The following is a 22,494-nucleotide window of genomic DNA, read 5'->3' as shown; positions in this document are numbered from 1 at the left end:
CACCACATTTTCCAGTTCTTTCTCTGTTGCCTGGTGACGGAAGGAAATTTGGTGACTTTCTTCTTGGCATTTGTGTGAATCAAGAGGAAAAAATTATTTTAAAAGTTGGGGGTGGGGTGGGTGATTAAAAGGTCTTCTAAAAGTTATGATTTTATGGAGAAAAGTGGAGCTTGCTTATCATATCCACCTATGTAACTGAGACAGCCACTTGGTGTTTGAATTTTATTTTATTTATTTATTTTTTTTTCTGTTAATGTGGCTAGAGTCAGCCTAGGATGTTCAGATAGAATGATTTGATCATGCAAAGAGTTGGCTGAGTTGATCACTGTTAAATTAGTAATTTCTAGGAAAGGTCAAGAAGCCCAGAAGAATGTTCTAAGTGTGTACGTTAGATGTGTGGTGGGCATTCTTGTTTTATATTATAGGAAATATTATATTTCCTATGTTATAATATATATTACAATAGAGGACAATGTTTCTTACAGGAGCCATTAATGGCATTTCAGATATGGTTCTTGCCCTCAAAGAGACCGTAGCTAACCTAGACAAGACTACCCCCAGGAGGAATTAGCCACACTAAGAGCATATAGTGAAGCATTAAGGTCCACTGAGAATTCCAGCGAGAGAATGCTGGAAGACAACATTTCAGTGAATACACATAGGAATGTGTTGTGGTTCTAGTTTCACTGCCATACAACATTACTGCGAATCAGGTGGCATAAAACAACAGAAATGATTCTCTCATAGTGCTGGAGGCCAGAAGTCTGAAATCAGGGTGTGATCAGGGCCATGCTCTCTCTGAAGGTTCTAAGGCAGAATTCTTCCTTGTCCCTTCCTAGTTTCCGGTGGTTGCTGGCAATCCCTGGTGTCCTTGGCTTGTGGCTGCCTCCCTCCAGTCTGCTCCTCCATCCTCACACGGTCTTCTTCCCTGTGTGCATCTTTGTGTCTTCACATGCCCTTCTTATAAGGACACCAGCCACTGGATTTACAGCCCACTCTAATCCGGTATCATCTTAACTTGGTGACATCTGCAAAGACCCTATTTCTAAATCACATTCTGAGATTTTTGTAAATGGGAATGTCATGTCTGTGGGTGAGGGGGACACTATTCACCCGAGTTCACTTGGCAAATGAGGTCAGATTTTCAGAAAGTGGGCCAGTATTTACGAGACTTGCCTTAGAAGGGATCAGCCTCTAGTGAGAGCTGTGGGTGTGGTCATGCCAACTGGAACAGTCACTCCCCCAAAATGGCCCCACAGAGGCAGCTCGGGGGAAAGGAAAAAATAGAAGGACATAGAGAAGAAAGTGGTTTCAAATGCAGGTGTCTTTGATGGGATGTTCTGGCATCTTACTACCTGAAAGATCTGAGGGGCTGTCTCAGGATTGCTTGTGACGTTAAAACCTTTTCTCCTATTTCACTTTGTTTCGTGCAGCTGAAGGCCAATCTTGTGTCTCCAAAAGACAGCAGGCCTTGTCCAGACTCTACTTTGGGACCTCAGGCTACTTCAGCCGGCATGACCTGTTCTCCTCCTGGGAGGAAGGACGGGCCTCTCCGAGAGTAGCCAGATTTGCCACACCCTGCCCACCTACAATCAAGGAGCTCTTTGTGGACTCTGGGCTCCTCCACCCAATGGTGGAGGGACAGAGCCAACGGTTTTCTGTCTCAGAAAGTCTCCTCAAAGAAGCCATCCGTGCGATTTTTCCCTCGCGAGAGCTGGCTCATCTTGCCCTTCAGTTTACCACCAACCCAGAGAGACTCCAGCAAAACCTTTTTGGAGGGAAATTTTTGGTGAATGTTGGCCAGTTTAACTTGTCTGGAGCCCTTGGCACAAGAGGCACATTTAACTTCAGTCAGTTTTTCCAGCAACTTGGTCTTGCAAGCTTCTCAAATGGAGGGAGACTAGAAGATTTTGCCAAGCCACTCTCTGTGGAATTAGATTCAAATTCTTCTGCAGAAACTCCTGAAGCCTCTAAGAAGGCTGTTGCTATGAATAAGTCAACTGTGGGCAGCTTTGGCTTTGAAATTAACCTGCAAGAGAACCAAAATGCCCTCAAATTCCTTTCTTCTCTCCTGGAGCTTCCAGAATTCCTTCTCTTCTTGCAGCATGCTATCTCTGTGCCAGAAGATGTGGCAAGAGATTTAGGTGATGTGATGGAAATAGTGCTCAACTCCCAGACCTGTGAGCAGACACCTGAAAGGCTATTTGTCCCGTCATGCATGGCAGAAGGAAGCTATGAGGCTGTCCAGTGCTTCGCAGGAGAGTGCTGGTGTGTGGATTCCTGGGGCAAAGAGCTTCCAGGCTCAAGAGTCAGAGGTGGACAACCGAGGTGCCCCACAGACTGTGAAAAGCAAAGGGCTCGCATGCAAAGCCTCATGGGCAGCCAGCCTGCTGGCTCCAGCGTGTTTGTCCCTGCTTGTACTAGTGAGGGACATTTCCTGTCTGTCCAGTGCTTCAAAGCAGAGTGCTACTGTGTTGACGCTGAAGGTCAGGCCATTCCTGGAACTCAAAGTGTGATGGGGAAGCCCAAGAAATGTAAGTCTGTTGGGTATTCAATCTGTAGATTCCCTGAGTCTCTCTTTAGGCCCTGGCCCAATCCAGTACAGTCATAGAAATCCATTCCCGGTCAATGCCTGAACTTCAGTTAAGGACAAAATTGACTGCTTATCTTAGAAAGTATCTAGGAATGCCTAGATAATGTTCATCAAACCCAGGAGTAAATAGGGATTTGTTTGACCTTAGAGAACTGCCGCACACATTTCTGCAGTGCTGATCACCAACTGATGTCGATGGTGCTGAGTTAGTCACTGGACAAGGCCTATGTAGATGTTATTTACACATTTAAGCTTCATGGGATTTCTATGGCTACATAAGGGTTTAGATGGAGTTTGGACAATTAAATGGTTTTATCTTGGTCTTTCCAGCTTATTAAGTTTCTTAAACACCTGCTCATCGTTTCTCCCCAGGCCCCACACCTTGTCAATTACAGGCTGAGCAAGCTTTCCTCTGGACGGTGCAGGCCCTGCTCTCTAACTCCAGCATGCTACCCACCCTTCCCGACACCTACATCCCACAGTGCCGTGCTGACGGGCGGTGGAGACAAGTGCAATGCGATGGGCCCCCCGAGCAGGTCTTCCAGTGGTACCAACAATGGGAGGCTCAGAACAAGGGCCAGGAGCTGACGCCTGCCGAGTTGCTAGTGAAGATCGTGAGCTACAGAGAAGCAGCTTCTGGAAACTTCAGTCTCTTTATTCAAAGTCTGTATGAGGCTGGCGAGCAAGGTGTCTTCCCGGTGCTGTCACAATACCCTTCTCTACAAGATGTCCCACTCGCAGCACTGGAAGGGAACCGGCTCCAGTCCAGGGAGAATGTCCTCCTGGAGCCCTACCTCTTCTGGCAGATCCTAAATGGCCAACTGAGCCGATACCCGGGACCCTACTCAGACTTCAGCACTCCTCTGGCACACTTCGACCTTCGGAACTGCTGGTGTGTGGATGAGGCTGGCCAAGAGCTGGAAGGAACGCGAACTGAGCCAAGCAAGCTCCCAACATGTGAGCTAACGCATATGAAGTGCTAAATGTGTGTGTGTGTGTGTGTGTGTGTGTGTGTGTGTGTAATTTTTTTTTAAAAAAGGATGTCTAGTGGGAGGGTATTAAATGTCAAAGCTGGAATGAGGTTTAGAGATGGCTGAGAAAACCAAGGCTCACAGAGGGAAGGGACTTCCCTGCATCCCCACAGTCAGGCGTTGGCAAGATAGATGCAGTATATTTTAAAACTTTCATATAATTGATTACTTCAATCGGTGTCTTAGATTTTTACTGGATGTCTTCTGTGTGCAAAGCATCTTCATCTTAGAGCTGATGAATGCTGTAAAAGTGGAGATGACCTGGCCCTTATCCTTCTATGGTTAATGTTTAGTAATCTCTCCTGTTAGGTGCACCTTTTAATTGACCAATGAGTATTACAGTGATCCTGCTACTTGCATAGAATGCTGCTACATGCGGAGACCTCAGGAGAGTGCCACCTGAAGTGGCTTTCATTGATTTGGAAGGATTTAACTAAGGGACTAATTGGAGAGCTATTAACTGAAGTCTATACAGTCAGCTCTGTGGCAGGTCAATTTATGGGAAAGTTGAGCCATAAATAGAATGACGCTGACATTGGTTAAAATGCCTTATCTGCCGTAGCTGCGCCAGCAGTTTGAAAGAAGAACCAGACAGGTTGAACACTGTTATCACCAAATCAGAATATCTCTAACCAGCCATTGCTAATATAGGTGAGAGGACAGCCATTCTGTGAAAGCTCTCAATTCATTCTCTGCAATGTTAAACATTGTCTGGACCTTTCTGAGTAGTGTTAAAATCCATTAAGCTATTTTGATATTAGCCAAAGTTTAGGTTTCTGTGACAACTGGAGTTTTAGAATGTTGGGTGAAAGTGCCATGTGAGGAGAACAGTAATACCCTTGGCATTTTGAACAGCTTAGAGATGGCAATGCAAGGACTCTCCATTCAAATGTCAAGTTCTAGCAATGCAACCTTCGAGGTTAACACCTTGGTCTTGGCCTGACTGTTAAATAAGAAGTCTTATTTATTTTTGTGGTATTGGTAGAGTCATACTCCATACCAGTACTTGGGTTTCTTACATGGGGATGGTCCCATAATTTTAAATTATCTAAGATTAAATTTGGTGCTATTTGTATGCAATTTTAGGAGCCTCAATTGTTTATACCAAAAGTACCTGGTAACTTTATTTTATTTTATTTTGAGGTGGAGTTTCACTCTTGTTGCCGAGCCTGGAGTGCAATGGTATGATTTCTGCTCACTGAAACCACTGCCTCCCAGGTCCAAGTGATTCTCCTGCCTCAGCCTCCTGAGTAATGGGGACTACAGGCCCCTGCCACCACATCCAGCTAATTTTTTGTAGAGGCGGGGTTTCACCATGGTGGCCAGGCTGGTCTTGAACTCCTGACCTCAGGTGATCTGCCTGACTTGGCCTCCCAAAATGCTGGGATTACTTGTGACTATCTTACTTTAGTCTGAATGCTGGATAGAGTGTTAGAACTAGACTTTTTTCATTGAGTAACAGGAGACTGGGTACAAGATCATCCATTAGGGAGAAAATGTTAGAACTTCCTTCTCTATTCAGTATTTTCTGCCTTCCTTTGACATTTCTATTAATATTTTTATTTTTGCAATTAAATATTAACAGCTGAAACAGCTAAAAATCCACATGTAGTATATTATTTTAGTAGTATATGCATATGCCTTATAAAGAAATACCCATTTTGCGGGGGGAGAGGTTGCGTATTCACACTCCTTTGTTTATAAGGGGATGCCCTTACAAACTGAAAGGGTTTGATCACACTCAAAGCGTGATCCGGCAGCATTGGCATTCACCTTGGGAACTCATTAAAGATTCAGGATCTCAGACCCCACCTATTGAATCAAAACTTGCATTTCTACAATATTCCCAGGGGAATTGAATGCAGCCAAAAGCTTGAGGAGGACTGGCCTGGGGGACAGAACAGTAGTTGCCTTCTACCGTGGTTCTACCATTTACTGCTCCGTGACTTAAGAGAGGCTAGCACTTTTGAGTCTTAGTGTCATCTGTAAAATCTGATGGAGTTCCAATACATAACTGCCTCAAAGGCTTGTTGGAAGAATTGCAAAAGGTAATAGATGTAAAGTGGCACATAGGAAGTACTTATTAAGTGGTAGCTGGATTAATACAATTGATAGTGAGTAATGAAAGGACCAATAACTTCCTACATGCATGCTCAGGTGATGACTCAGGCCTCTAGGAGTTTGAGTCTGCCTTGCTATCTCTGGACTGTTTGAAATTTTGCTTTATTCATTTAATATGCATTTATGAACTGCCTACTGTGTGCACTGTATTGTATGATGGGCAGACTGTCATGTGAAGGATGGTGTCTGCCCTGAGAAGCTCGGAGACCAGTGGGGAAATCAGAGATGTTATCAGGAATGTCATAAATGGCAATGATGGAACAGAGGTATGTACACGGAAAATGTGGTGGAGAGTGCTCAGAGAAAGGGAGTACTAATCATTGAAGATTGGGTAAAGATTGGCTTGATCCCAATGACAGGGATGAATCTTAAGAGGTATTTATCCACTCAAGATGTGGCAGGTCCTTTGTGACAGAGGAAATAGCAAGGACTGAGTGAATGCTATGAGTGAGGGGGAATAAAGGTTATTGATGTAGGAGGGGAGGGGGCACAGGAGGGAACAAAAGAAGAGGTGGAAAAAGTTGAGGACAGATTGTTATTTTGTTGAGACAGTCTTGCTCCGTTGTCTGTGTTGGAGTGCAGTGGTACTATCTCAGTTCACTGCAGCCTTGACCTCCCAGGCTCAAGTAATTCTCCCACTTCAGCCTCCCAAGTAGCTAGAACTACAGGCATGTACCATCACACCCGGTTAATTTTTGTGTTTCTTGTAGAGATGGGGTTTTACCATGTTGCCCAGGCTGGTCTTGAACTCCTGGGCTGAAGTTACGTGTCTGTTTCGGCCTCCTGAAGTGCTAGGATTACAGGCTTGAGTCACTGCACCCAGCTGGGGACAGATTTTACAAGATCTTATGTGCCCAGTTGTAGGTTTTCACTTTATCCTAGAAGAAATGGAGAGCAAGCAGAGGTTTTTAATTGTGAGGTTTTGCTTCAGAGATTCAAAATCCCTAGGATTAATAGATTAATTTATTTGATAACATCCTTTTGAACAAGAAATCAGTATCTTCAAATTCTAGACGTCAGAATTTTCTGTTGACCCCATGCTCTCAAAAGAATCCAGTGACACCCCCACTGTTGAATTCACCATGTGATGGTTGAAGTAAATATGGCGAGGGTGGATTTTGCTAAGTGACAATGCCAAGGACAGCATGTGCCAGATGCTGTGCCAGGCACTTCAACTGCAGCACCTCAAAGGCTCATTACAAAAGCCCATGTTTTTCTTATTGCACAGATCAGGAGGCTGAAGCTCAGAGAAGTTAAGTGCATTATCCGTGGTTGTACAACTCATCAACGACCCAACAATTGAACCCAAAGGTCTTTGAGCACCACACTCCTTCCTCTTCACAGGGGAATAACTCTCTGCTAACCTACAGTGCCTCCCTTCAACTTTTGATATCCATCCATCCATCCATCCATCCATCATCTGTCCATCCTTCATTGGAGACAGCTAGTCAAGATCATGTTCTGAGAGTGAGAATGTCCAGATTGAAATTCTGAATCAGCTACTTGCTAGCTGGGAGTTCATTTAAGTTATATGACTTCTCCATGCCTCAGTTTCTCACCTGTAACATAAGAATATGTTATTGGGCTGTTGCAGAGATCAGACTGTCTGTGTGTATATGCTTAGAATGATGTGCAGCATGAAGCACCTGTTAGTTATTATCTTATGCTGTGCGCCCTCCACAAATGGTGACTGAATGAGAGTGTGGAGGCAAAACGAGGAACATTCCAGCTTGTGGAAAGAGCTGCTGCAAAGGAAACAGCTGAGGAAAAAAATGCACGTGTGTGTGTGTGTGTATTGTGTAGTGTGTATATGTGTGTCGTGTGATGCATGTGTTTATGTGTGTGGTGGGTGTTTATGGGATGCGTTTCTATATGTGTGTATGACAGTGTGTGCATTTATGGGTGTGGTATGTGCATGTGTGTGGTGTGTGTGTACTGTGTGTGATGTGTATGGGTGTGGGTGGTGTGTGTGGTATGTATGTGTGGTGTGTGTGTATGATGTGTGTGTGATGTGTCTGTGTATGTGTGTATGTATTTGTGTGGTGTATGTGTGGAGGGTGTGTGTATGTGTGTGTGTGTGGTGTGTATGTGTGTGGTGTGTATTTGTGTATGTGCATGTGTGGCATTTGTATAAGTGCATGTGTGGTGTATGTGTGGTAGGGTGTGGTGTGTATGTATGTGGTTTGTATGTGTGGTGTGTATGTGTATGGTGTGTGGTGTGTATATATGTGTATGTGTATATGTATATGTGTGGTGTGCATGTATGTGCAGTGTGTATGTGATCTGTATGTGTGTACTGTGTGTGTGGTGTGTATGTGTGTGGTGCGTATGTGTGTGGTGTGTGAGGGTGGTGTGTGTGTGTATGTGTATGTGTGTGGTGGGTGTGAATGTGTATGGTGAGTATGCGATCTGTATGTGTGTACTGTGTGTGTGTGATGTGTATATGTGTGGTGTGTATGTTTGTGTATGTGTATGTGTGTGGTGTGTGTGGTATGTATGTGTGTATGTATGTGTGTGGTTTGTGTGGATGTGTGTGGTATGGTGGGTGGTATGTATCTGTGTGTGTATGTGTGTGGTATGTGTGTGTGTGTGTGTGTGGTGTGGGGGGTGGTGTGTATATATGTGAGTGTGTATGTGTATGTGTGTGTGGAGTGTAAGTGTGTGTGTGAGGGCACACATGCCTCCTGGGAATCAGAGGGAGCTCGACCTGGTGAGTATGTCCATCTGTGATACTTTTATTCCCCTAGGTCCTGGCTCCTGTGAGGAAGTGAAGCTCCGCGTACTGCAGTTCATTAGGGAAGCGGAAGAGATTGTCTCAGTTTCTAACAGTTCTCAGTTCCCTCTGGGGGAGAGTTTCCTGGTGACCAAGGGAATCTGGCTGAGGAATGAAGACCTGGGCCTTCCTCCACTCTTCCCGCCCCGGGAGGCTTTCTCGGAGCAGTTTCTGCGTGGCAGTGATTATGCCATTCGCCTGGCGGCTCAGTCTAGTGAGTGCTGTGCCCTTCAGCTTTCTTACTGCATTCCTTTGGAAAAGCAGGAGCTTCACTTTGTCTCTCCTCAGTGATCTTGAGGATTTTGTGGTTTGGTTTCCCGAGGCTGGTGGGTTCCTGGGAAGGAAAAGGCAAAGTGGTTTGGGATACCAGTCAAAGCTGGAATGCTGGAGCATCTCTAAAATGCTCCCTAATTCTCCAGTGAATCTGCCCTAGGGCCGGTTACAGATGGCACCTGCAGCTCCCATAAAGCCAAGTATTCATTTTAAAATGTGAGGGACCCAAGCCCTTGAATATTTATATGACCCTCATGGCCTGCTCCAAAGCTTCCCTCCATTTCCAGGGATTCAGGAATATCTCACAGCGGGAGGGGAGAGGAACCCTCATTATTGAGGAACTATGACACGTTGATCTCATCTAATCCTGAGAGTAGCTCCAAAAGGCATCAATTACTACCTGCATGTGACAGAGGCATAAGCTCAGGGAGCCTGCAGTTTTGTGGCCTATAATGACAGCCAAACAATATTCTATTTTTTTTTTTTGAGATGGAGTCTTGCTGTGTTGCCCAGGCTGGGTGCAGTGAAACAATCATAGCTCAGCACAGGCTCAAACTCCTGGACTCAAGCAGTCCTCCCACCTCAACCACCCAAGTAGCTGGGACTACAGGTGTGCACCACCACACCCAGCTAATTTTTGCATTTTTAGTAGAGATGGGGGATTTCACCATCTTGGCCAGGCTGGTCTCAAACTCCTGACTTCAAGGGATCTGTCCGCCTTGGCCTCCCAAAGTGCTGGGATTACAGGAATGAGCCACAGTGCCTGGCCAGCTAAACAATATTCTAAACTTTGAGCAGGCACTTACTATGCTAATTAGATTGTCAGATCTTCACATTTAATCTAACATCTCCAGGAGGATGATGGTGTAGTCACTATCCACAACTCTTTGTAAATGTGGAAACTTGCCTGAGTTCACCCGACCGATAACCAGTGGGCCTGGACAGAAAGCCTGGAGACCTGGTCCTCCAGCTCATCGTCTCAGCTCTCCTGTTCCCCACTGGGCTAATTGCAGGTGTGGCTGAGGGCGGTGCCTAGCTCTGCCTCATCCTAGAGCCCTTGTTCTTCCTCCACGACCTCACAGCTGCTCTAGCAGGAAGGCAGGTCCCTTCCAAGTTTTCTCACTGACCCCACTTCAACTTGACCAGGACAAATGGTTCATCTCTCTTTGAATCTTCCTCAGGATCCCCATCCCTTTCAAATGGTCTCAGCTGATTCCCTGTCTAGCTTTCCAGGCGTGAATCACCAAACAGCAAAGCAATCCTCCCCAACAACATCTGCTCCGAGTCAGAGAAGCCCTCCAGCAGGAGGCTATCTCCCTGCCTTCCCATCCACTCCAGGCATTCCAGGGTGTCTACCGCCAGCGTGGGATTGGGTCTCAGTGATCTTTGTTCTCCTAATATCATGTGACAGTCTCCCGAGTGCCATCTTTGTTTCCTGCTTCTCTCTCCCACCAGACATCTCTTTTGGAGGACAAGACACTGTGTCTTATTCTTTCTGTATCCCTGGTCGGTGGCTTAGTGCCTGACACCTACAGGGAGCTCAGCAGATGGTGGTTAACCGTCCTTGTTGCTTCCTTCCTTCTTTCTCTCTTCTATCCCCTCCCCTAACCCTTTGCCCAGACACTGCTTTTGTCTGTTCCTCAGAGACTTGGGGACTTCTGCTTTTGAGAAGAACCCTGTTGTTTTACATGTTTGTACAAAGACAGGATTTGAGGTAATCAAAGAGAGAAGTGGGATTGATGCCCCTTCAGTTGTGACAACTTTGGTCAGGGAGGAAAAAGCGGAGGGAACATCACTTGTGCTGGCAATATTAGTCATTGAACGGCATGAGGGTGTTTTCTTCAGAAGTTGAGCTGAGAAGTTCCTCTCCAAGTAGCCACATGCTCAGCTCTGCATGTCTGAGCCTGTAGAGAAAAGAGGAAGGGACCATACAGGGCCAGGCCTGGTCTTTTCCCTGAGAGTCAGGCGACTGGGGGCCTGGAACAAAGTGCTTTGGCCACTGGAACGTGGCAGCCATGTCTGAGGGCCTAATGAGGGTGGTGGAGGCCACAGGAATAAATGGACGCAGCTTGGTGCTTGATGCCTATCAACTCCTTTGATGTAAATATCATACTTGCCCTATTAGGTGAGTGTTAGACCCATTCCACAGATGAGGAAATAGGCCAAGAGAGGCTGGGCAACTTGCTCATGATCTCAGTTAGGAGGTGCAGCGCCGGGATGCAGCAGGAGGCCTGGCAGACTCCAGAACTCTGTCCACTGTAGGAGCTGCTTCAAAGGTGGGTCCTGCTGTCCCCAGATGGGCTCTGACTGTGAGTTGGTGGCATCCTACAGCTGTAGGCTCTCCTGTTTGGAGCCAGGAAGCCTGTTTCTGAAAGCTGGGGCGTGGGGAGAACTGTCCCAATGGACTGCAGGTGACTGCCCACAATGCCGCCCCAGATGCAGCCTTTCTCCCTCCAGGATCCCGGTAAGGAACCCCAACCCACCTCAAACGCCAGCAGGAGTGGAGAAAGAGCTCAGGCGACAGTTCATGGCCACCTGGGAGGAAGGCGGTGGTTAGGGCAAATCAGACTGGGCCTGGTAAGACCCGGACCAGGCTGATGTGTTTCCCACCTGCTGTCCACCCTTGCGTCTTCCTCCCCCCCCCATGCATTCATTCACTCTTTTTTCCCAATTGGTTATTTCTTGAGTGCCTACTATGAGCCAGACACTCCACTATGTGCAAAATAAACACAAATCTCTGCACCAAAGAGCGTGTTAGGGCAGAAGAGACAAATCTAACACAATAAATGAGTACACTAGGTACTATGTTGGTGGTGGAGAAAGCCATGCGCAGAGCCCAGTCAGACAGGGACTGCAAGAGCTGAGGATGGGGTGCAGTTTTATTAGTGGGGTGGCCACTGGTTTGTCATATAACCTCCCTCACTGAACCTCCATGTCCTCACCTGGTGTGAAAGTTCTGACTTCATAGAGCTGCTGTGAATATCTGATCCAATTTTGTGGATAACAAATTTTCAAAGTGGGTAAAGAACTGAACTGTAGGAGTTTGGTAGGGTAACCTACGAGGGCAGCTGACATCGATTGCCCTCTTGTGTTCCAAGGCCAACCCCTCTCCTTTCTGGCTGTGAGCCCTTGGTTAAGTTGTTTAATCCATCTCTGTCTCAGTTTTCTCATCCATTAAATAGGATAACATGGGCTGGGCATGGTGGCTCACACCTATAGTCCTAGCACTTTGGGAGGCTGAGGTGGGTGGATCATGAGGTCAAGAGATCGAGACCATCCTGGTCGACATGGTGAAACCCTGTCTCTACTAAAAATACAAAAATTAGCTGAGCATGGTGGTGCGTGCCTGTAATCCCAGCTACTCAGGAGGCTGAGGCAGGAGAATTGTCTGAACCCAGGAGGCGGAGGTTGCGGTGAGCCAAGATCGCGCCATTGCACTTCAGCCTGGGTAGCAAGAGTGAAACTCCATCTCAAAAAAAAAAAAAAAAAAAAAGGAAAACATGACATTTCTTCTAGGTTGCTGTGAGGATTAAATTAATTAAGGTATGTGTTTAGATAGTGCCTCGCACATGACGTGAGTATAGAGCCTGTCTGTTATCACTATTACCTCATGTGCCAAGACACTTCACTAACCTAATTATTTCTATATGGAAGTTATCATAGAGGTCTACTGTAATATTCTTTCAAGCTTCATCCTGAGTGTTATTCTTAAAGGACAATCTGTTGAGTGCCTTCCCACTGTGCAAGGAGCCTCTGTAATACTGCGAGTTGAAATGTTTGTCAAATCAGTAAATAAGAAGGCCTTCTTATGTTGGAACCAGGACACACGTGGTGGTTCTCAGCATCAGAGCCCACACAGGGCAGGTGGTCATATTCTACTTTTCTCCCTCCCTGACTCCAGCCTTAAGCTTCTATCAGAGTCGCCGCTTTTCTCTGGACAACAATGCTGGAGCATCCGCCCGCCTGCGGTCAGGTCCCTACATGCCACAGTGCGATGCGTTTGGAAGTTGGGAGCCCATGCAATGCTATGCTGGAACTGGTAAGGTGGCCAAGTGACAGCTCCTTTTTTTATTTTAGAGGACAGAACCCCACACTGGGAGGCAAGTGAGCTGGACCCTTGAGCTCCTCTTTAGCAGCTGGTGACAAATTCCTTAGCTTCTCTGACCTCCAGTTATCTCGCTAGTTTAACAGGAGCAGGAATCTTCTAGCAGCCTGAAAGACAAGTGGGTGGTTGCTGGGGGCATCAGAGTGATCGTGGACAATGTTCAACTGGGGGTATAGACTGGGGACAGCAGGCGACCAGGCTTGCACTGCTGTGAGTACACAGAAGGAAAGCGGTTTATGGGACACTCAGGGGCAAGTCCTCAGTGCGATTCCTGAATGTCCTCCCCTTGGCTGTTTTCCAGGGCACTGCTGGTGTGTAGATGAGAAAGGAGAGTTCATTCCTGCCTCGCTGACTGCCCGCTCTCTGCAGATCCCACAGTGTAAGCGAAACCTGCAGAGCTCCCCTCCTGACCCGCCTTGGTGGGCATCACTGGTCTAGTCAGCTGAGGTTGCTCAACTGCTGGAGACTCCGTAGCCCTTCAGCGAGGCTCCGGGTGAAGCCAGACACATTTTCCTAAGCCCCCAGGTCTGCAAGCTTGTGCTGACCTAGGCCCTTCCTAGTTGATGCTTCCAGCTTTGCAGGTGGGAGGAAACAGCTGAGACTGATGAGGAAGCCCTGGTTCACCTCCCTGTATGCTTGCTGGGCAGTTTCAGCCACTCCTGAAGTTTCAGCAACTGCCTCACATTGGAACCTGCAGCCCTAAGCCCTCTCCTGAGGCTCAGTCCTGTGAAATCCTCAGTCCACTTGGCATCTCATGGCTGACATGTCCCACATGAATCTTTTTCCTCGAGGCTCCACCTCTCTGTGAAGAGCACCTCCATTCACCTAGGCCCATGACCCTGAAACCTGGGGTCAGCCTGGGCTCCCCTCTTTCCCCTTGGCTCCCATGACTAGTCCTTTAAGAACACCTCTCTCTCCCACAGGCCCGACCACCTGCGAGAAATCTCAAAGCAGTGGGCTGCTTTCCAGTTGGAAACAGGCTAGATCCCAAGGAAACCCAACTCCAAAAGACCTGTTCATCCCAGCCTGCCTAGAGGTAAGGCTGGAAGCACAGGACTGGAGCCGGGACTTGCCCCATGTCCCCTGGTTGGAGATGATTTTTCTTTTTGTCAATACATTTGGCTTAGTTGAAAGCTCACATGGAGTTCTCAGCTGGGGAGTTTGTCCGGGCCTGCTAGAACCTGGTTCTGTGACCTTGGGCCGTTTGCTGACCTTTTCTGTCTCCCAGTTTGTTTTGTTTAATCATAAGATCAGGCCATATTTTGTCCTACTAATGCTAGAATTGTTTTGAGATTCCAAGGAAATATCTTTCATAAGAACTCTTTGAAAAATAAACAAAACACGCTGTCATGATTTCCTAAAGGTGTCTTGGCCAAGGCCCTATGCTTGCTGTGCCTCAGATTCCCAACACACATGGAGGACACCAGCTTCTGTCCCTCCCCGGGTCCTGGGGTGACTGTAACAATTCATCATTCAGTGAAGTCCTGATGTAGAGCTCCTAGAGAAAGAATTTGTGCCCGGAATATACCCACTTACTTGCCAAGTGAGGGAAGTCTCTGGACCTCAGTGGTTTTTTTCTAAAATAGGATGGTAGGAACACCATCACTCACTCTGCTCAGCTTCCAGGGACTTGGTGAGAAGCAGATGAAACAGCAGCGTTGAAGCTTGTGAAACTGGACTGTGCTAAGCACAGGCTTCCTTATTGTTATTGTTAGGTACAGTAAACAGGGACCCAATGGGGGGTCCAGGACCCAAACAGGGACCCCTGTTTCTCTATGGGTAGCTTCATAGAGAAATTAGTCAATGCCATTTAGTTTTTCATCTTGGCCAGAAAGCACCTGCTGCAGGAATGCAATTCTGTTTCATCCTGGGCACTGATGCTCAGGGAGAAGGAGAGGTAGAAGCTACCGTGTCCGATGTAGGACAAGTGACTCCAGAGCAGAGGTGAGAGGTGCTCTGAGGTGCGATTTGCAAGCCCAGTTCCTGTGGAGGGCTGCAGTGCTTGCCAAAATCATTTCCAGAATTAGTGAGGCTGCTCCAGGAGTATGGCGGGGCTTTGGGTCTAGATGGGTTTGGGCCGGGCCTGATCTGCCTCTCACTCACCAGCTGTGACGCATTGCCACACCACTTTCCCTTTCTGAGAAAGCCTCAGTTTTCCTCACCTGAAAGTGGGAGAATGGTGGTCCTTACCTCATGAGGGTGTTGTAGCTGTGAATTAAATGATGCACATAAAGGGCTGGGAACAGGAGAGCACCTCTCCCGACCCCCACGTCTTTCCATCTGAAGAAGCCATCATCAGTTGCCTTGGAAGGGACACTTTTGACATCTGCTAGCAGCAGGTTGGCCACTAGAGCATCTTGCCTGCAGCAGTGACTGACGTGACCTTGGCTTTGTCTCAGACAGGAGAGTATGCCAGGCTGCAGGCATCGGAGGCTGGCACCTGGTGTGTGGACCGTGCATCAGGAGAAGAGTTGCTGCCTGGCTTGAACAGCAGTGCCCAGTGTGAGTGGCAGCCCTTCCCGACATTGCTTTTCACCTCTCCTGTGGGGCACTGAGTGTGGAGTCCGAAAAGCTGGCTTCATGTATCAGCTCCTCCTCTCCCATAGCTGTGGGGGCGCAGCTGCTGACCTTACTATGCCTCAGTTTTCTCATCTGTGAAATAGGGCAATATTCTCACACCTCTGCAGGTTCTTGGGAGAAGCAAACGTGGTAGGGAGCAGGCTGTGCCTTGTGTCTGAGAAGTGCAAACCGGCACTGCTCACTGTCAAAGGGGCCCTGGGCCTTTGGAGGGCTCGCTGGATGTACAGCTCTGCAATCTGGTTTCCACAGTGAAGCCGTCTTTAACGTGCAGATGTCCCTCCTCTGCCTGGACACTGTAATGCTCCCATGATCCTTGGGGCCGTGCTCCAGCTCCCTGGCATGGCTTGAGGGCCCTGTGCTTCTGGCTCCCATGTGTCTATTTTGGCTTCTCTTTCTTCTCCATCAGTTTTGCTTCAGGATGAAGTTGTGATAAATTCTGGTCAGAATTTTGAAAAAGGAAGCACTTTCTTCCACCTGGGCCTTCATGCGTTCTGGCGGTGCCACCTGCAATTTGTCCGCCTGTCCCCTCCCCACCCCCAGCTGACAAATTCTTGCTCAGACCACACATCTGTCCCTCCAGGAAGCCTCTGCTCACCTCTGTCTTCCTCCATAGGCTCCTATACTACACTATTGTTGCCTTTATTTCATAGAATTATACCTGTTCACGTGCTTGTTGAATCTCCTTTAAGACTCTAAGCTGCTTAAGGGCAGGCGGTGGTGGGGAGAGAGTACAGAGCTGAGCCAGGCCTAGTCTTTGCCTTGTTGTCATTTAACCTCCTGGTGGGGAGGCAGCCCCATGCCTCTGGAATGCCCTGCAGGCAGGTAGGCTGAGGGTGGCTATGGGTGGTGGGCATTGAAGCAGGGAGTGGGAGCTGGTTGCCTAGTTCATCTGGCTTGTCTCTGTGTCAGGCCCAAGCCTCTGCAATGTGCTCAAGAATGGAGTCCTCTCCAGGAGAATCGGCCCAGGCTATGTCCCGACCTGTGGGGCAGAGGACGGGGGCTTTTTCCCAGTGCAATGCAACCAGGCCCAGAGCAGCTGCTGGTGTGTCATGGACAGTGGAGAAGAGGTGCCCGGGACGCGTGTGGCCGGGAGCCAGCCCGCCTGTGAGAGTAAGTCATAAACCCCTGGGGGAACCACAGGGCCCGCATATCTGTTCTTTGATGCAGTCGGGGTGAAGTTCTAGAGAAGCTGGGAAGGCGGGGGTGGGAGAGGAGACAGGAAGCGCAGGAGGAACGTAGTTGTGGTTGAGTCCCATCACATGAAAACTTACGGCTACTTCCTGAAGACGCTCCTGCTGGGAACTGAAGTAAGAAAGAGCCTGAGCAGGGAACCTCTGGAATTGGCACCTCAAGAAGCTTGGGGGCTATCCCGCTCAGGGGTTTGGTATCTCAATCTCTGTGTCCTCAGATGGGGAGAAGGACGGTGGTTGCAGGATCTCAGTGTGACGGTTCCATCCTTACTGGGGCACTTGAGGAATCTGTGGAGATGTTGACTTGTTTGTTTTTATTTCTATTACAAAAAATTGAGTGAATGTCAAATATTGAAATATATATCACATGAATATATAGAATATTGAACTATATTGTTAAATATTAAAATATAAATTCTTAACCTTTTATTTCTCTAACAATCTCAAGTCACAGGACATTGCAGTCATTTTTAAATTTGTATAAATAGGTGGGTTAGACTATCTGTGAATTTCTTTTCAGGGCAGGCCATGGAGACATTACAAAACACTCAGTACAAGTTGGGGTGGTGGGTCTGGCAAAGTTGTGAAACACCGTGCTAAATGGTTCTGCGTCTGCACAGTTACCTTTCTTTTGATGTTCTTATTCTTTCATTATTTTCATTTTCTAATCTCTCAGCAACATTTTGGAATTGCAGGGAAATTCAATTAGATCTAGTGATACTTCTGGTTGATATTTGTAAAGAGATGGGAGGAGCCTCAGAAGCAGGGGTGGGAGGGAAGAGTCCTCCTGCTCTCTTTGCGGGGGCTGCTTTCCAGTTTTTTCCATACTCCCTCATGCCCTGACCCTGTACTGTGCCCAAGGCTCTTCACCACACTTCATTTCCTTCAAGTTCTGTTTTGCTCCCCTCCACACGGGCCCCGTGTCATCTGCATCTTTGCAACCCTCAGCGGCTGTCACCATGCGGGATAGGGATACACAGCAGGTGCTCCATGGTTATGTATGAGTGAAATGGTCTGCCCTGTGCTTCCAAACTAGGGAGAGAAGTGAAGGGTCCACCTTAAGTCAGACACAATCAGACACAGACCTGGGTCTTAGTGCAGATCATTTAGGAGTGGTCTGCACTGAGACCCAGGACACACACTGGTGTGGCTTCCTCCAGGAACAGGTCTGGGGAACAAATCCTTTAGTGCTTAGGAAGACTCTACGTGGCTTGACCATGTAGACATCCATGATATGGCTCATGTATACAGAGATTGCCTGTTCAAAGCTGCTTTTCACATCCCTTATCCTATTTTTGCCTTCCAACAATGCAGGGGAATAGATGGAGCTCTCCTATCTCCCCATTTTTCAGATGGAAAAACTGAGACTCATATAGGTTAGTGAACATGTCCAAAGTCACACAGTTAGCAAGTGGAACAGCCAGGATTTAACTTGGGGTCCTGCTGATGAAACCCTGTGCTATACAGATGTAAGGGCTTTAAAAGAAGACAGGCGGAAAGCTCCAGAAGGTCATTTAGTGACCTTGTTGAATGAAGAAAGAAATAAGATAAATATGTCCAGAGGAAGAGCTTTGGCTTCCTCTCCTTATAGGGGAATAGTTCTTCATTGGCTGAGTTGTTTTCAAGGCTGGGGAGCTAACATTTGTAAGGACTTCGTTGTGGGTTTGATGGTTGGGTAGGTGCTCACCTGCTCTTCTGACCCCACTGGCTGGTGGGATTTGGCTGGAAGTCTAGGAAGATCCCTGATTCTTGCGGGGTCTGGCAAGCCACTCTTGCCCCATGCAGGTGCAGATGGAGTGGATGGTGGTGGGAACAGTCAGCACTGGCCTCTTCCGATTCCACAGCAGGGCAAGGGAGTTTGGGAAAAGCTGAGAGATTTAATATAGGTGGTAATTTGGGACATTGCCCAGGTTCCCTGAGAGTCTTAAAGTGACCAGGCTCCTGGTCATGTGATCAGGAACTAAGAAACACCATTCATTTAAACAAAGAAGAGTGGAATATTCCTGGGGTCTTGGAGCTGAGGTCAGAGGCTGGCCACGCTCAATACACTGCGAAGGTGGCATTAACATGAGACGCCCAAAGCCTCTTCCTGCTGACTCACTGCAGAGCGTGATAGGGAGTCAGGGGGCTGACAGACAGACTTGAATGGCAGCTCCACCACTCACTTACCAGGTGACCTTGGACTGGTCCCTCCTCACCTCTGTGGACCCCAGTGTCTCAATCTGTAAAATAAGAATGGAGAATAAAATCTCTGTAAACTGTTGAGCACTGGAATTACCAATACACTAATAAATACATATTATTACTACTTTTTCTGGTATTACTTAGGGACAGGACTAGAACAGATACCAAGTTGCCTCTGTTTGCATCCAATGTCATATTCATGGAAAATACTGCCTCCTCCGCTGCTACCAGCCACGTCTCACAGGTGAGGCCCTGGAAGTCTGACAGCTTGACTTCCCATCCAGAGCCCAACAGCAGGAAGTGCTGTGCTCTGAGCTACCAGGCTAATGCCCAGCGGAGGAGGTTGCTCTTGGAAGATGGCAGGTGGAAGCAAGCAGGTCTGGCTTTTAGTCCAATCACTAACACATGTCCCCAGGCGAGCCACTTAGCTCCTTTCAGACTCCATTTTCCTCATCTCTAAAATAGCAATAAGGACTCCCAGTGGTATAATTTTGGAAGGATTGCTTGACGTTAAAGATGTAAAGCATCCCCTCTGGGGCTGCACCCACTTGGGGTATTCAGTTAATTTTAGTTTCTGTACTTCTTCCTTCTCTTCTTAGCCACTCCTCCCTGGCTGTGGGGGCCAGCTGGGTTGTACCATAGCCAGGGAGTCACTCATTTCAATGACACAGGGAATAAGGCTGTGAGAAAACAGGTCTGCGGGGGAGGGTAGGAACCCTGGCAAGAGAAGCCTCAATGTCCTGGGTGATGTTTGTGGCCCCAGGAGGAAAACCTCTTCTTAGCCAAATCGGATCGCTCACTGGCCCACTTCCAAAAGGCAAAGGAAGGTTAAAAAAAAAAAAAAGGAAAAAACACAGGTGCAGATCATTCCTATGGGATAAGAGAGGAAACCTGTATTCACAGAGATGGGAAGGATGCTTACACGCTCATTGACACCCCATATACACATGTGCGTCTAGCACACTGGTAGAGGATGTAGATTCTGGGGTAAAGATAATGGAGTTGGAGTCCTGGGTTTTCTGTTTACTAGCTGTGTGACCACAGAGGAGGCATTCACCCTCTGTGTGCCCCAGTATTGGTATCCGTATAGGGATAGTGGGACCTATCCCATAGGGTTGTGGGGAACATTATATGAAATGTTATTAGTCAAGCTCTTAGTGGTGTAGCTGGCACAGACTCCACATCCCCTAGTAGTTTAATAAACAAATATTGAAATAAATATTAATAAATTATTAGTAAATCATTTCAATAAATATTCCCACTAGGAGGTAGGTGTTATGGCCATCTTCATCACTTTATGGGTGAGCAAACGGTCACAGAGAAGTTAATTACTTGTGCCAGGACCCTGAACTAGTGAATAATGGGGCCAGGACTCACAGCCTTTAGGCTGACTCAGAGTCATAGCTGGACTCTTGCTGTCCCACTTACACTTGGGACTTGGTAAGAGACGACTCAAGAAGCCCACTGCAAATCGCAGTGCAAAATCTTGACCGGGGACCATTATCACAAAAAAAGTCCGGGTTGGGTTCTGGAAATCAAAATAGATCATTCTTCCTCTTTAAAGCCCCTGAATACCCTCATATTCTTTATAGATTGAAGATTTTAAAGCATATATTGGTCAAAAGACTGTGCCTGAGTCTGATAATGAACTAAATCTAATTGGTGTGAAATTCTCATGCTAAGTCTGTTGGCTCTTTGATTCACTAATTTTCCCATTTACTTGACTCATATTCATTGAGCTGTGTCTGGGGCAGCTGTGTGCCATGGTCTGGGTGAATAGAGGACAGGTGCCCTCTTTCTCCCTGTGGACTTAACCCAGTGGGGAGACCAGAGTGCCACTTATTAGCGGTTCTAACAGTTGACAAAAGGAAGGTCTACACCTGGTGGCCTGGGAATTGAAAAAAAAGCTAAGCCTGCCTGGGAGAACCATGAAAGTGTTAGAAAACGGAACTTGTTGAGTTGATATTTGAGGGTCAAAAAGGAATCTTCCAGACAGGAGCAGGCAGAGGGAAGGCTTGGAGATGTGTTCAGGGAGTAATAGATATTCCTGGAGGCATCAGGGAACTGATGAGATGAGAGTGAAGAGAGGAAGCCAGGTTCAGCCTGCACACGAGGGAGTTGAGAGCTGATATTCAGCTCTGGCACAATTTCTCTGCCAGCAGTGGGGACTGGGTGGGACGTGGGAGCAGAAAGGCAGGAGGTGAGGGCTAATTGCAGACACCTGGCAAAGAGCATTTGCTGGCAGCTCAGGCAGAAGAAGAAGGATATCTAATGATGGAGGTGGCCATGCGAACAAAGAGACGTGGAGCAGGTATGAGCTGTGACCAAGACAGAGGAGATGCACCCTGCAGGAAGGTCACCAGCTTGCTGGCGTGGGACGGCTGGGTGGCTGGCAGTGCTGTTCTCTGTGGCTGGGGCACTGAAGCAGAAGCAGGCTTGGCAGCAGATACTAAGTTCAGGCCTGGATGGTGGGCTTTGAGGTGAAGAGACCAGGTGGTAATTAATTGGCTTTAGAGAAGAGAAAAAGCTCAAGAGTGCCTGAGCCAGACGTGAAGCTACAAGAGGCATTCGTGCTTAGGTGCCTGATAAGACTGAGAACGGATGGGCTCATCCAAGTAGAGGGCAGGGAAGAGAGGAGGGGAGCAGGCCCAGGCCTGGTCCTGAGAGTTTGACAGGTCCAGGGAAGGGGAGAGGAGGAGGGCCCAGTGTGAGTGAGAAGGAGACACCCACAACTAGATGCGTTCAGCCCTCCTGAGGCTGGGCAGGTGTCCACCATGGCTCCACTTTCCTCCTCCTAGGCCCGCGGTGTCCACTGCCGTTCAACGTGTCGGAGGTGGTTGGTGGAACAATCCTGTGTGAGACCATCTCGGGCCCGACAGGGGCTGCCATCCAGCAGTGCCGGTTGCTGTGCCGCCAGGGCTTCCGGAGCGTGTTCCCACCGGGGCCACTGATATGTAGCCTGGAAAGCGGACGCTGGGAGTCACAGCCACCTCAGCCCCGGGCCTGCCAACGTGAGTGGCCTCAGAGCATCTGTCCTGCACCCCGCTCCCTCTCAGGGCTAGGGCTGGGACCAAGATGTGGAGGCGTGGCTGCTCCCTTTCCCCACCCAAATGTAGCCTGTCCATGGTAAGCCAGGCGGCACCAAGAGGTGAGAGACAGTCCCAGGGAGCATAGTCTTCTGGAAGGAGCAGATGGACTTCACAGACCCCTGGAGTTAGGCTTTCTATGTGCCTTATCTGGAACCATCTGTTTCTTGAGAGAATTGTCATCCTTCCAACCTTCTTGGGATATTTGGATTCAGGAAACATACTGGGCAGGTCGGTGCTCTGACAGCTGTATAGGTGGCTGTGCCATGCTCAGAGATGTTCTGAACCTCTGAATGACCCTGCCCAGCAGCATCTCCTCATGACCAACTGGACTTCCCGGGCTAATGCCAGGCTTAGCAGGGGGCCCTGGACTCTGCTCCAGGTCTGTTGTCAGTTCTGATTGCTGGAACACGTGCCCTGTGTAAGTTTCGGCTCTCTTTCCCAGTGCCCTGAGCAGAGCTCCTTTAGCCTCATCACACACTGAACCCACTCTGGGACTTGGCCCTTGATCTACCCAGTGCAATGGGAAGAGCATCTGGGAGAGAGACTGAGATCCTG

The 22,494-nt window shown here is 48.1% G+C and overlaps 1 protein-coding gene across 5 annotated transcripts in view; it reads left to right on the top strand.

Moving 5' to 3' along the window:
• The window catches only part of TG (thyroglobulin), a 275,822-nt gene that overhangs the window by 17,440 nt on the left and 235,888 nt on the right, over nucleotides 1-22,494 (top strand). For all 5 annotated transcript variants that reach the window (XM_078353142.1, XM_035277468.3, XM_035277469.3 and 2 more), the window contains 9 exons: nucleotides 1,434-2,534; nucleotides 2,966-3,550; nucleotides 8,493-8,732; nucleotides 12,693-12,830; nucleotides 13,198-13,275; nucleotides 13,820-13,932; nucleotides 15,296-15,398; nucleotides 16,386-16,586; nucleotides 21,649-21,861. In XM_078353142.1, coding sequence (XP_078209268.1) covers nucleotides 1,434-2,534; nucleotides 2,966-3,550; nucleotides 8,493-8,732; nucleotides 12,693-12,830; nucleotides 13,198-13,275; nucleotides 13,820-13,932; nucleotides 15,296-15,398; nucleotides 16,386-16,586; nucleotides 21,649-21,861 — 2,772 coding nt within the window. The remainder of the gene's footprint in view (nucleotides 1-1,433; nucleotides 2,535-2,965; nucleotides 3,551-8,492; nucleotides 8,733-12,692; nucleotides 12,831-13,197; nucleotides 13,276-13,819; nucleotides 13,933-15,295; nucleotides 15,399-16,385; nucleotides 16,587-21,648; nucleotides 21,862-22,494) is intronic.

The sequence above is a fragment of the Callithrix jacchus genome, chromosome 16 (genome assembly GCF_049354715.1).
Source record: "Callithrix jacchus isolate 240 chromosome 16, calJac240_pri, whole genome shotgun sequence".
Classification (NCBI taxonomy): Eukaryota; Metazoa; Chordata; class Mammalia; order Primates; family Cebidae; genus Callithrix; species Callithrix jacchus.
Note: the sequence above shows the minus strand (reverse complement) of the source record. Positions and strands in the feature narration are given on the sequence as shown.